This window comes from Cornus florida, unplaced genomic scaffold (genome assembly GCF_030987335.1).
Source record: "Cornus florida cultivar Cherokee Brave unplaced genomic scaffold, ASM3098733v1 CherokeeBrave_3.0.0_Hap2_Chr08, whole genome shotgun sequence".
NCBI lineage: Eukaryota > Viridiplantae > Streptophyta > Magnoliopsida > Cornales > Cornaceae > Cornus > Cornus florida.
In genome coordinates, this window is record NW_026775578.1 from 2,463,870 (window position 1) to 2,479,771 (window position 15,902).

A 15,902-nucleotide genomic window follows, 5' to 3' on the forward strand; every position below is an offset into this window, starting at 1 on the left:
TGTCTTTGTCTAAAAAAACAAGTAAGTTTCCTTTGAGTATTATTTTGCCAAACCTTGAGGGGTGTGACTGTACTTTACCCTAAATTTTTTTTTGCCATGAAGTGGTGGTGGTGGGTGTGGTGAGGCTGTGAAGTGGCGGCCGGCAAGGCTGTGAAGTGGTGGTGGTGGGTGCGGCAAGTCTGTGATGTGGTATGGTGCTTGGTTTATTAATCTGAGTGTATAGAGTGAAAGTGGTGCCATATATTAGAGGAATTGATGGATACTCTGTTTGCTGGATTCCAGGTCAAAAAGGTAATTTCCTTGTTTAATATGGTCAAGTCACAAGTCAAAGGACAATATTATCAATTCATCATGTGTCAGGTAATTATTAGGATATCTTTGTCTTGTTCAAAAACATACTGAACTTGTATGTGGATTACCCCGAGTGTACTTTACCTTAAAGAAAATTTGGAAGGGATTAAATCAAATTAATTTCTAAGGAAGATTAGTCTCCATATTTTTGCTTTATATTATCCGAATGGAATTATTTCAAGAAGACTCGCTGTTCCAAAGCCAAGAATATTGTTGTTCTACAGTATTTGTAGTTTAAAACTTGTTTTTAACAATTTCAATTTTCTCAAATTTCAAAGAACTATTATTCAATATAGTGATCGATCAGCCTGTGGCAGTGGCATGCCAGTTATAGACGGGTGATCTCATGAAACCTAATATCCCAAGTCTCAAAATATCAAAGAAGTACTCATGAAATTTAAAATCTGTTGGTAACATAAATGTCTCAAAATATCAATGAAGTATTTTATTCAAGTAGGGCTGCTCCAACAATGAGAGGCCGTATCCGGCCTTGGGCAGGACAGTATTAAACTTGCACCATATTATATATATATATATATATATCGACAGAGAGCAAACTGATCAAACTGGCCAAGCAAGTATTCTTGAAGCTCACACCTCATACATACATCTGCAATAATATTTCAATCCCAAAAACTTGACATACCATGTAAAACTTGTGATTTTACAACACTGTTTTAAGTAATAAACAAAGAACTAAAGGAACAAAACCTGCAAAGAGCACACTTATTTTGAGAATCACAAATAAAAACTTTGATTTCCAACAGTAGAATGACTGAAAGGTGTCTCAAAAATGGTTCATCCAGATAATATTGCAAATTAAAGGGTTCATTCAGATCACCATGCAGATTGAAGAATTTAGACCCCGTATTATCTTGCACCCTACCCCTTTTGTTCCTTCAATATGAGATAGATATACAAAAAACAAAGCCCAATTTCACCTACCATTTTGTATAATTCAATGATCATATCTTCAAATCTAGCATTATAAAAACTTATGGAAGCATTACAAATGTTATAGTAGCCATAACATCTAGACATCTCTAAAATTACGCAGCAGCAGCTTACAAGAAAAAACCAATAAATCGCATAAATCTACGAAGTCAATACAAACAAATGCACAATTGATCCTCCATCACCATCTAACTTTTCTCCCAAAATAAACATGTGAACATTTTGAGGAACTTCTGTATAAATCCACAGAATCTATAAAATTATGGGAACCTATAAACTCTCCTCATTTCATCACAACACAATTCCAACATTTTCCCATGTATCTTTCAAACCCTTTTGACAAATTTCAGAAAAAAGGGCAAAAATATGCAAAGCACGGTATAATAGAGAGGACCTCATAAATAGACTCTCTCATGCTACCTCTGGGAGAAACTTCTTTTGACCATCCAAATTTCTCTCCTCTCCCACTTTTCAAGTCTTGCGTGTTTTCTCTCTATCTCAAGCCCCCTCCTTCCTACTAACCAATCCCAACTTTTCAAACTCCTACCCTTGCTGATACAGAAAAAGAATCAGGTAGTTACCTGTTCACTTTGTCTGCAGCAATTAAAACTGTGAGTCATTGGCAACCAATAATCAAATAGAGAAAGAATTTCTATGGCAGGATTCTTTCTCTTATTAGTGTTTATCTTTGTTAAAAACCAACCAAGTAGTATTCAAAGATATTTTCCTCGCCAATTAAGATACCAAGCGTCGGACCTTGTCCAAATGGTTGAAGTACAATAGACTACAAACCCAATAGGCTTGCAAGGAATGGTAGTATTAAAAAATGTGTGTGAAATTCAACGAAAATTGGCTTCAAGGTTCACTACTCAGCAACTAGGTTATTGGATACCATTGCAACATGCCCAACAATGATAGAAAAGAGGATCAGATTAATCTTAAAACATACTTAAAATTTTACCTTTTAATTCTTCATATAAATGGGTTGTTAGATACCTCGTAATATGTCCTTAAATAATAAATAGAGGATCATGGTCAACATACTAGTCCTATTCAAAATTATTAAATTGGTGATTTTAGCATTTAATTTTAATCTACTAATTTACAGTTGCAAAATAAAAAATAATAATAATATAATCTGAAACATTTGGAAAAATATACCCAACTAAAATGGTCAAAGCTCATAGAATTGATGTGCTTTTTCATAACCATATATGAATATGTAATGTAACTAGAGTGAAAAGTGCCCAAGAGTTAAACTGAGTTTGAGCATGAGGGTCTTCCATCTTCTTTGCCCTGATCACCTATGTGACCGGGTGTTCCATACAGAAACATTTCCTCTCTAAAAATTATTAGGTATGACAAATCACTGAGGGTAAGTGCATAAACATGCGTGCTTTGTAAATTTATTACCTAAACATGTCCTATAGAGAACTGTAACGCTCATCGATTCAAAAAAACAGCAGCAAAACCAAAAGTCCAACAGCAGAACTTTGTTAACAATTGATACTATTGATGCTGAAAATTACAGTAACAATGAAGTACCAAAAACCATTTAAGTGTATCAGTAACAAAATGAAGTACTACTTCAAAATCTCACCCGATTTAGAACTTTGTTTAAAAAATTGATACTATTGATGCTGAAAATTACAGTAACAATGAAGCGCCAAAAACCATTTAAGTATATCAGTAATAAAATGAAGTACTACTTCAAAATCTCACCCGATTGCGCATATTGAAATTATAATTCCAGAATATCCACCTTCCCTTGATAGACAGACAATAGCTCAGGTAATTCCTCCTCATATTTTGTCACAAACCTATCCAAGAAACTCTTCTCCACTGGCAACAACACAGTACTCAAGCTCAAATCTTTCTTCATCAAGCCCTTAGATGACAAGACTTGGATAACCGAACACCTAGGGATAATCCTCTTCTCCAAGCTGAAAAAAAGAACTACTGGACATCTTGCAATCATAGTGGACTGCCACCCCATATTGTTCACAAAGAAGTCCATTGCTGCCGTTATCTTCTTCTCCGACAAAATCATACAATGCGGGTGCTTTCTAAACGCTGAGAGAATATCATCCTTAGACCAACCCCACTTCTTATAGGCTTCATAACATCGATTCCATCTCAACTCACTACCCTTCCCTGAAATGGCATGTAATGCTAGCACAAATGTCGACTTCAATGGGTCAAATCCCATTTTCTTGACCTCAGTAACAATTTCACTGAACTGTTCATGTTTTTGCAGTATAGCCTCAGGGTAATGAGCTAGTAACAGTATAATACACGACTCTGGTACTCCAAGTTCCCTCAGAACTGCAATATTTGGAACAAGATTCTTGGTATGATCCTGCAAAAATAACCAAGATGTGCGCCTCATAGCAGCAACAACCTTCTGATTGGATTGAAGCACACTCTTGAGGAAATTATAGTTGGGTACAATCTGATTCTCTAAGCTTCTTGTCAAGAGGGTTGGGTCCAAAGAAAGGGTTCTTGCGAGGTCAGTTCTTGAAACCCCAATAGACTGAAAAAACTCAAGTTTGGGCAGAATGGTTTTCTCAGGATGGGCTAAAAGCAGCACTGGACGTTTTCTGACAAGAATCGCTATCTGGGTTTTGGAGAATCCATGGTTTCTGAGTAGCCTAATGACCGAGTCTGGTTTTTCTGGGGTTTCGAAGTGTAGTTTCTCAGAAGCAGAAATAGCAGTTTCTGGAGACAACCCACATGAATTTATGAGGTAGGAGACTGTGTATGAGTCTTGATTTGACGAACTCTTTGACGAAATGGGTGTGATAACTGATGCAGAGGTAGCAGTTTCTGTGTACAACCCAGATGAGTTTATGAGACAAGAGACCGTGAGAGAGTGTTGACTTGTAGGAGAGCTTTTTGAAGAAATGCATCTAAGAAACAATGGATTCTTGCGAAGAAAAACTAGCGGTGGCGTTGAATCTATTGCAATCTTCCGAATTGGAAACAATCTGTCACAAAGAAACACAGAATGCATTTTTACAAAAGATTGAAGTGTAATAGAGTACTCACTCTGAATGACATAGGAGGTTAAGAGGCATCTCAAATCTGCAACCCTAGAGATCTTGAATATTGAAGCAGTGTGGAAAATGGCTCAAGAACACCATCATTGGATCAGTGTTGACATAGGGTTAACAAGGTATGGATAATTGGATTGATCTTTCTTGTACCAGTTACTTTTCTTGCCTAAATTTGGAAAAGTTGTCTGGCCCAGAAATATCGGAAACAATAGTGGCCCAATCCAAAAGAAGGATACCTTATTTAGTGGACCAACCAACTGTCAGCCCATCGAGATAACTCGGCCAGATTTATCAATTTTATTTGGGAATTATTAGGAGTAATATAATAGGGTTTAACTGTGTTAAGAGTAATATAATAGGGTTTAACTGTGTTTTGGATACATGGAATTGATGTTTGAAATTGAAAAAAAAATAGTTACCATGTAGTTTGGGAGATTAAATAATATACTCGTATATTGAAAGCAACGGCATCTCCAAAGTGTTTTTATTTGAATATAGATAATTTATCCATCTGATATATTACCATATTAATTGATAATATATTATTCATTATAGAAATAATAATATATTATTCATTATAGAAATAATAATTGATTATATATTATGTAACTAAGTAGAGAAACAAAAAGATTTTAATAAAATTTGCAAAAAAATCACAAAAAGCAGCTGTGACTCCAAACAAGCGCAAGCTTATCACCAAATGTCTACGAAGACCGCCCGATCGCGAAGCTTATCCAGAAGATGTTTTTTATTTGCATTCACGCCTATTGGAAAGAGCCGCTAACCCTCCTTTTACATATATTAATTTTACCGATCAGTAATAATAATAAGGCTAGTCATTTTAATCTGATACACACATAATCTAAATTTCTTTATGGACTCCAATTTTATCAAGTAAAATGAATCAATAATTTTGAAAGTCTGCGTAATTTTTCCTGGGGCTGTTTACATGATTTGTTTTTGGTTAAAATACGAAGGTATTAAAGCACCAAGGCGTAATCTCTATCGTTCACTCTTCACTTTCAGGACCAACTCTTCGTCTACAAAGCCTTGGAAGCATGAAATTTTGGTGTTTGAAATTGAACAAAATTTAGTTTATATTTAATTCCAATTACAAAGGTGCTAATTTCATGCTTCCAAACCAAATATTTGATTATTAGATAAGGACCAGCAAATACATATATTGCCTCAAAAACCAGAAACACAATACTGCAGTACCGGTGTACCACCAGCCAATAGCACATACTGCCTCTCCCAGAAAGTTCCTGCAAAACTTTCAAACCAGAAGACAGAAAGACACCAGAAACAGCCAGTAACATGAACCACAGTATGCTTCAAAAATTGACTCAGGTAACCCCACCCCCTGCCGTGCCGTGCCGACCTGACCCGACCCATCCGTTGGTCATAGTATCCTTCACCTTCTCTAGGGAAAAGACTTTCGTAGATTCTTCCCTATATTCCTCAGCATACAATCTTTTATACAGTATATTCTTGGTTTGTACTTCTTCCTACCGGCTTCACTTTTCGGCTGCATTAGTTTCAGAAGTGAGAAAAGGCGGAATCAATCTGCAGGGTGTAAGCAAGAAACTATCCAAAACCAACCCCGTGGCAAAGGCATACCAGTTAGCTACATAGCATCTTCAGTCATAAACACTTCTTCAATATCTTTCTCACCTCCAACTACTGTGAACCCATTCACTGTAGCCCAATGATATCTAAAGAAGAAGAGAAAAAAAAAAAAAAAAAAGTAATAAGACCACTGTATTTCACAGCCATCGAAGTATTCCAGATAAATCATAAACAATATCAAACCACATCACCATAAAATAAAAGAGAGTAATTTGATCAGGGCCGGCCCTGAGATTCCAAATATTTTGAGAGGCCTTAGGCAAACTTTCAAATGTGAGGCCCTTTAGTTTCACACGTGCAAAAAAAATTATAGGAGTCCGGAATTTTCACACGATGTTTTCAAATTGTATAGCTAATATAATTGTATGCATATGCATTGTGCATAAGACAACTAACTAATAACTATAATCTACATTCATTAAATCTTTATGTTCATTGACTAACTTCCTATGATCTTCATTCATTAAATCTTCATGTTTATTGAGGTTTTCTTCATTTGCTTTCGCATTCATATGTTCTTCATTCACCAAATCTTCAACTACACTCTCCATTTGTGTATTGCTCCTAAAAAACTTAAGAATATCTCCTTTTTGAGATTGAATCCCCCCCCCCCCCCCCCCCCCTCTTTTTTCATGCCCAGATTCAAATTTTCTTGTATGCATAATGATATCTCTTGAAATCTAAATAATAGGAACCATAATCAACATAAAACTAGACTTCAAAATAATAATAATAATAATTTGCTTTGTTTAAAGAAAATATATATTACCTCAATATGCAATTATTTAATTCTAAGAAGGGTGTCCTGCTAGCATGTGAAAGAAGATCACAATTAACATAAAACGGATGGAGAATCAAACAGAAACAATAACAACTAAGCATTGCCGATCATACAATAAATATAATTAAAAAAAAAAAAATCTAAAATCAAGCAGTTTGGTTGAATGATCTCCTGGCTGGAGTTTTCACTGGAATCTGGAGGAGAGGAGGAGAGGAGAGAAGACAAAACAGAGTATCCAAAATACAGTCCAAAAGTGGAAATGAGGAACAGAAAATTGCAGCTTCTTTTTTACATTCATTGTTTGTATAGCTGCTAAAATTTGATGATTACAGATGACAAAAATATGTGGAGTTGATTGAAAATTGAATCACAATTATGCTCTTGTTTAGATAAATCAGAGTACCTTTTTATGGTGTTGGAGTTGATTAACAATTGATTTAGAATGTTGGAGAAGTATCGGAAAGTTTAGAAACCTTTTCGGACTTGAAAATGCGCATTTTATCAACTTTGAACCTCCTATATTATTGGGTGGCACCTACTTGGTTTTTCTTGATTGATTGCTTTTTCGATTGAGATATTCTGGAGTAACTTCAGTCGATCGACATCAGGTTCAATTGATCAATCTTTTCTATTGGACTTGACTGCATATAACCTGACTTCGGGGGCTTTGTTGAGGGTAATATTAGGCATATAATATATCGTTGAAAAGCTTATCCAGTCTAGTTGTGCTTTTTTTTTTTTTTTTTGGTAAAGCTTATAACAAAATTTAAATTATTGGAACAAAGGTAAAGGCCCGAATCAAACAAACCAAAGTTAGAACAAATCAAATGACGAGATGAAAGAAAGAAAGAAACATATATAAAAGATCGATTCATGCAAAAGGAGAGAGAAGAGAGAAAGAGGATGTCGAGGATGAATATACCTTGTCACCTGAGGCGATAGCGGAGGCTGCGCCCTGCGGAGTGTCGAAGCAGATTGTGTCGTCTGAAACTTGCCCTAACTTTATTTTTTTATTTTATTTTTTTTCCATCCCCTATAGGCCTCACAATTTGAGGCCCAAGGCGACCAATTTTTTTCCATCCTCTATGGGCCTCATGAGGCCCTCTAAAATATGAGGCCAGGCCCAAGGCGACCGCCGGCCCTGGAACTAACATCACTTGGAGAAAGTATGCAATATTAGTGTGACATATTGAATTTTCTCCATCTATCTTGAATTTTTTTTATTTTTTTTTGGGGATGATTCAGTATCCGAGATTTCACCCAATTAATTTTCGAAGACTCAGAAAGGGCGATCTCCCACCCCAAACCGCATGTATCTAGATTTTTCTCTAGGATCAAATGTGGTTTTAAGTTCGATCGGTCAACTATATAGACACACACACAGAAGAGGTAATCAAGAATGCGAATATGAAAGACTATATAAAAAATAATAATAAAAAGGGTTGGATTTGACATACGCACCATCTCCGTTATCATTTGCCCGTAAGACGATGAAGACATACTTGAGAAGAGGAATGACAGTGAGGGTTTAGAAGATCAAAGAGAGAACACCCAATATGTCATCGTTGTGTTTTATATCTCCGTCGCTGAAAGTGCTGGCATACACGTAAAGAGGAGAGGTTCCGATGTCCCCATAAACTACCCCGAGGCTCTGGAATGGTAGATGCAATATCACCGACCACTCCACAGTACCCTTATTAATTCCATATATATAACCCACAATCAATCAGAATCATCCTTCATTTAATTAATTTATATGGAATTTTAAGAACATCCTTTGCAATAAGGCCACTGTGGGGTGGTCGGTGATATTGCATCTAGCATTCCAGAGCCTCAGGGTAGTTTATGGGGACATCGGAACCTCTCCTCTTTACATGTATGCCAGCACTTTCAGCGACGGAGATATTAAACACAACGATGACATATTGGGTGTTCTCTCTTTGATCTTCTACACCCTCACTCTCATTCCTCTTCTCAAGTATGTCTTCATCGTCTTACGGGTAAATGATAACGGAGATGGTACATACTCAAATCCAACCCTTTTTTATTTTTTATTTTTTATTTATATAAAAATAACCACAAATTAATTTAGATGAAATTCATCAAATAGCCACAAATTAATCTGTACTTATTTGATCTCAACTACATCCTTTGCAACTTGTTACATATATCTATTGTATAAATATATGCGCACGCACATAGGTACACACACATATGTAAATATGTACACATGGGTACCTGCTGAAGGAGACCGGAAAGGAGCCTAAGGAGCTGAACATCGGGTGCTGCTGAGTTTCCTTCTTTGGCCATCAGATTCTTTGTTTCTTCGGGTGTTGTTGGGAATGGGTTCTCTCTCCCCTTTTTTACCTGTCTGTTTTCTGTTTGGTTTGCGGGTTAACTGAGGTTAGAGAGAGAGGGGAAAGGAATTGTTCATGAGGAGAGAGAGGAAGTGGTATATTATTTTATTTGTAAAAAGTAAAAATATTAGATTGGAGGTAGAATTTTGAGCAATATGAATGTGTTTGTGGGTGAAAATTGTAGAAATTAGTTTCTTTGGTTAGGTGGAAACAGTTAGAAAAGAGAGAAACATATATAAAAGATCGATTCATGCAAAAGGAGAGAGAAGAGAGAAAGAGGATGTCGAGGATGAACATACCTTGTCACCTGAGGCGATAGCGGAGGCTGCGCCCTGCGGAGTGTCGAAGCAGATTGTGTCGTCTGAAACTTGCCCTAACTTTATTTATTTATTTATTTTTCCATCCCCTATAGGCCTCAAAATTTAGGCCTCAAAATTTGAGGCCCAAGGCGACCAAATTTTTTCCATCCTCTATGGGCCTCATGAGGCCCTCTAAAATATGAGGCGGCCAGGGCCGGCCCTGAATTTGATATTCAATATGGTAGTAAAGCCACCTCAGAGTACATGAATTCAACACAATTTCAGATAAATGAAGCATGACTAATCCAATTAAGACTGTCTAAATTCAGTCTGGTGCTCCAAAAAGCCCCTCATAATTTAATCCTACAACTTTTGCAAAAGGTAAAAGACAGAAGTAGAGAATTTTATGCATACCATAATTTTAGGACAACATTTGAGCTTGGATCATGATGACTTGCACATAAAAACCCAAACTCTGTGTGTAACAAAAATGTCCCAAAAAATCTACATAAATATGGAATTTAAAGACATTATTTTTTATCCAAGTAGGGCTACTCCAACAGTGAAATCCCTTGTAAGCGCTACATCCAGTGCGCATGATAATATGATACTTGCACCATATCTCGACAGAGTAAACTGAAATACTGGACAAGTATTCTTGAAGCTGACACCCCAGATATCTACAATACTTCAATGCCAAAAGAAGCAATTTACAAAGGAAATCTAACACTGTTAAAGTAATAAACAAAGAACTAAAGTAACTAAAACTGCAAAGAACCGACATATTTTGTGGAGCACAAATAAAAACTTTGACATGCTTTGTATAACATGGATTCCAAACACTGGTAGTGTGAAAGAAAGGTGGCTCAAAAATGGTTCATCCAGATAATACTGCAAATTAAATGGTTCATTCAGATAACCATGCAGATCGAAGTATTTAGCCCCCAAAATCATGCAGTTTCCATGTTTTAAACGATTAAAAAAGGGATGCACCATTTTGTTCCTTCAATATTAGAAATACAAAAACAAAGTCCAGTTTCAACCTCTGTTACATGGACTCTTCAAAACTATTGAAGTACTCGTGTCGGACACATATCCCTCGGATATGGGTATGAGATATGTGTCCGACACTTTTAATTGGACATGTACTTAAAAAACATATGCAATCATTCAATTACATTATATTATTACTTTAAAATGAGTTAAATACCTATATTGAACATTATATTAGATAAAAATATTATTTTACTCTAGAAAATAAAATAAAATAATTAATAAAATGAATATTTAGCAGTGTTCGTGTGTCCTTCTATTTGGAGATTTGACACGTCCGACGAATGGATACATACCCATATCTGACACCAGTATCCGAGTCCATGTAACATAGGTTTCAACTACCATTTAATATAATATAACGAACATAAAGCTATAGCCCCTTTTCGTCTCATCACAACACAATTTAAAACACCTTAATGAAAAATTTAGAAAAGGCTAAATTACGCAAAACACAAAGTTGAAAGGATGAATTTAATATAGAAGCCCTCCCATTTACTCTTCCATGCTACCTTTGCGAGAAACTTCGCCATCCCAATTTCTCTCCTCTCCCACTATTCAACTCATGCATGTTCCCTCTCTCTCTCAAGCCCCTTCTTCCAACTTAGCAATCCCACCTCTACAAACTACTATCCTTACTGCCACAGATAAAAAATCAGGTACTTTAGTTACATGTTCACTTTGTCTGCAGCAATTACAACTCTGGTTCGTTGCCAACCAATAATCAATAGAGTAAGAATTTCCATGCCAGGATTCTTTCTCTTAGTGTGAAATTCAAGAAAATTGATTGTGAAACCAAACAATCAAAAATATTTGATTAAAAAACCAAACAAGTAGCATTCAAAAATATTTGATTGTGAAATTCAATAAATTGGCTTCAAGGTTCACTACGGGACTTGTCTTTAGCAAGTAGGTTATTGGCTACCATCGCAACATAACCAACAATCATAGAAAAGAGGATCAGGGTCAAATATAAGAGTCAAATTAAATTAATCTATCATCCTTAAAACATATTTGCTCATTTTAGCATTTAATTCATATAAATGGGTTATTAGATACCCTTTGTAATATGTCCTAGTATAATAAATAGAGGATCAAGGTCAAACATACTAGTTGTCACAGGGGTAAATTCTTAACACGAATCTAGTGGCCTGTGATGGCACTAAGCTAGAAATATGAACAACTTTTCTCTGAATTTCTAACTTAGCTCAACCAACTCACACTTGCTGCCTAGAACACACAACAAGTAAAACACTCTTACACACAAGTATAGTTGCAAGAATGTAAAGACAATAACACACACGATTTTACAGAAGCACAAGGCTTCCAACCTTTTACTATTATTCACAAAACAGTACAAGGAAAAGCCTCAACCTGCAGAAGCATACAAGAGTCTCTCACAACACAACTCTGTGTCTCACTCTCAATCTGCTGTCACAACAGAACCCACATTAGCAATATATAGGCAAACTCTCAAAACCGCCCACAACTGTCCACTAAAGTGGTGGATGACACCCCCATCCATCCACAACTACCCACTAAAGTGATGGATGACACCCCCATCCACCTAGGGTCATGTTGGCACCCACTAAGTGTGCCAACACTACATATGTAGTTGACAAGCCTAACTACTAGCTTGTTGGCATACTCTGTTCATGCCACGTGTCCACAGGAAGTTGCACTCAGCATAGTGGAAGAAACCACCTCCAACCGCCTGTGTGTTGTCCTCTCAAATCTGTGCCACATGGATGGGAAGTTATTCAGCACACCCCCACTCCCCACATGAGTGGGAAGTGCTAGTAACTTCCCCCCAACTAACTAAGCCCACTTAGTGGGAAGTGTAACTTCCCCCAACCACCTCAGCCCACTTAGCCATCTTCTGTAACCATAAGCCATGTCTGAGTCCCCTGAGGCAACCTTGCACGCTGAGCCTTGCCTACGCCCACTGCCTTGTGCCCATGTCCCTGACTTGACTATGCTACACGTCCATGACTTGTGTGGTCCATGCTTTAAGCAACATCTAAGCCAACCATGTGAACTTATCCCGTGCCAAGCCCACTAATCTGCACCCACATATAAATGTCTCAGAGTGCACGACATCCAAATCGAGTGCTGTCTGCGCCAACCATCTTCTATGGACTCAAGGTACCTCCCATAAAGATCCCGAGCCAAAACTCCAAGCTTCACTTTTCGCCATATTTACGAAAATGCCACTGGGCACCCCCAGTGCACGCTGACAGCATCCCATGGCTGTCAGGGGGCTTGTCAAGGTCCAAATCCCGTAACAAACCTCCCCCACTTAAGAATTTCAACGTCCTCGTTGAAGCAATCACAAAGTGTCATAAGTCTCTGCCTGCAACTTAGCATGTTGGCCCCGACCAACCCGAATGCTGAAAATTAACACTATAACAACTCCATTGTTGCACTTGAATAATGCCATAAACCCCAACCTCCGCATCGATTCATGACATGAATTCTAAACACCTTTGGATTCTGTCCTCATAACCAGCAACCCAAATCAGAAAAACAAATAAAGAGAAAATTCACCATTACCAACCTTAGCAATAACTCCGTGAGCATCTCTACATAGCCTTCCCCCAAAGCCACGCGCCCACCTGCACCTATCATGACTGCATGACAAGAGGATTGACCCGAACATTACCCTTATCCGAGTCTGAATCTCTTCCATTGGCTTCTTCAGCAACCATAGCATTCACCTTCTCCTTTTTAGGACAGTCCCTCGCCCTGTGTGGACCTTTGCAAATGAAGCAACCACTGTCCAGCTTTGGCCTCTGCTGGATGAACGTCGCCTCTGGCTTCCTTTTGTCTTTCTCTTCCTCAGCAACACTATACCTCTTGGGCTTGTCACCGAACTTGCCCTTCTTCTTCAGTTTGCTGGCGATAGTAGAGTCAGACTTTTCAATCTGCAAGTCCACCAGGTTGTCTACTGCAACTATAGCAGAAGAGAGGTCGATCACACTACTCCTCCTTAACTCGATTTGTGCCCATGATTGCAAGCCTGCCATGAAATTAAACAATTTGTCCCCCTTGGACATATCTTTGATATCCAGCATCAAAGATGTGAACTCTTTCACATATTCACGTACTGTACCCATATGCTTGAGTCTCCTCAATGACTCCCAAGCCACCCAGCCAGAATTTGCTGGAAGAAACTGCTCCTTAGGTTCTTTCCTCAGCTCTGCAAATGCAGTAATTTTTGGGCGTAACTCATCCTCCACTCGAGTTCGCCACCACAATTTAGCATCACCAGACAAATACATACTGGTAATAATTACCTTGTCATTATCTGGAATATGGGCTGCTCGAAAATATTGCTCCATATTCCACAAGAAATTCTCCAGATCTTTGGCACTCCTCTTGCCCCCGAATGACTTTGGTTCTGGAATTTTGATTTTGGAAGATGATGGCTTCTCTCCCATAACAGTCCGATTGTGTATGGCCCTCTTCAACAGAGCCACCTCGCCCTCCAAATCCTACACATGATCTTTGAAGAGGTCTGTCATGAATATCACATCATCCGTCATAATCTGCATCTTTGAGTTTGTCTCCCCCACAAACTCTTCGAGCATTTATCGTATTGTCTGCAACTCAACTACAAACAATTCCATCTGCTCCGTCAAGGCAGCAACATCGTCAGATTGTGGAGCACCCACCAAGGCCTCCAAACAAGTCACACGATCTTTAAGAGCTTCTGCAGCATTACCACCAGCCATGATGAACCCAACTCTAGGCTCTGATACCAATTGTCACAGGGGTAAATTCTTAACACGAATCTAGTGGCCTGTGATGGCACTAAGCTAAAAATATGAACAACTTTTCTCTGAATTTTTAACTTAGCTCAGCCAACTCACACTTGCTGCCTAGAACACACAGCAAGTAAAACACTCTCACACACAAGTATAATTGCAAGAATGTAAAGACAATAACACTCACGATTTTACAGAAGCACAAGGCTTCCAACCTTTTACTATTATTCACAAAACAGTACAAGGAAAGGCCTCAACCTGCAGAAGCATACAAGAGTCTCTCACAACACAACTCTGTGTCTCACTCTCAATCTGCTGTCACAACGGAACCCACATGAGCAATATATAAGCAAACTCTCAAAACTGCCCACTAAAGTGGTAGATGACACCCCCATCCACCCACAACTACCCACTAAAGTGATGGATGACACCCCCATCCACCTAGGGTCATGTTGGCACCCACTCAGTGTGCCAACACTACATATGTAGTTGACAAGCCCAACTACTAGCTTGTTGGCATGCTCTGCTCATGCCACGTGTCCACAGGAAGTTGCACTCAGCATAGTGGAAGAAACCACCTCTAACTGCCTGTGTGTTGTCCTCTCAAATCTGTGCCACATGGATGGGAAGTTATTCAGCACACCCCCACTCCCCACATAAGTGGGAAGTGCTAGTAACTTCCCCCAACCAACTGAGCCCACTTAGTGGGAAGTGTAACTTCCCCCAACCAACTGAGCCCACTTAGTGGGAAGTATTAGTAACTTCCCCCCAACCAACTGAGCCCACTTAGTGGGAAGTGTAACTTCCCCCAACCACCTGAGCCCACTTAACCATCTTCTGTAACCATAAGCCATGTCTGAGTCCCCTGAGCCAACCTTGCACGCTGAGCCTTGCCTACGCCCACTGCCTTGTGCCCATGTCCCTAACTTGACTATGCCACACGTCCATGACTCGTGTGGTCCATGCTCTAAGCAACATCTGAGCCAACCTTGTGAACTTAGCCCGTGCCAAGCCCACTAATCTGCACCCACATATAAATGTCTCAGAGTGCACGACATCCAAATCGAGTGCTGTCTGCGCCAACCATCTTCTATGAATTCAAGGAACCTCCCATAAAGATCCCGAGCCAAAACTCCAAGCTTCACTTTTTCGCCATATTTACGAAAATGCCACTGGGCACCCCCAGTGCACGCTGATAGCATCCCATGGCTGTCAGGGAGCTTGTCAAGGTTCAAATCCCGTAACACTAGTCCTCTTCAAATTATCGATCATATATATATACACACACACTGAAAGAATCTTTTGCTCACCGGTGAGCAAGAAATTCATCCGCACCATGCATGATGATCGTTGAATGTCATTGCTATCTTATTTTGGTAACTACTTTTTTAACATATAATGGTTAGTATGTATGGTGCGGAAAAATTTCTTGCTCACCGGTGAGTAAGAGATTATTACATATATATATATATATATATATATATATAAAGAATAATAGAATCTTGAATATTTGAAAAATAATAGCCAACTCAATGGTCAAGGATCATTGAATTGATGTGTTTTTTCATAATTATATATGAATGAATATGTAATATAACTTGAGTGAAAAGTGCCAAAGAGATCAACATAGTTTTAGCACGAGGGTCTACCATCTT

General features: G+C 38.4%; 1 protein-coding gene across 1 annotated transcript; it reads right to left on the bottom strand.

Annotated features, from left to right (window-relative positions):
- Window positions 1-2,787: 2,787 nt before the first annotated feature.
- On the bottom strand, window positions 2,788-4,500 carry LOC132268869 (transcription termination factor MTERF8, chloroplastic-like). The gene has a single exon (XM_059769758.1). The coding sequence runs from the start codon at window positions 4,316-4,318 to the stop codon at window positions 3,047-3,049; it is 1,272 nt and encodes a 423-aa protein (XP_059625741.1). The 5' UTR covers window positions 4,319-4,500; the 3' UTR covers window positions 2,788-3,046.
- Window positions 4,501-15,902: the final 11,402 nt, after the last annotated feature.

Bases quoted from the DNA above. Each gene is read 5' to 3' on its own strand.
- LOC132268869 (XM_059769758.1), bottom strand. From the start codon at position 4,318: ATGCATTCTGTGTTTCTTTGTGACAGATTGTTTCCAATTCGGAAGATT.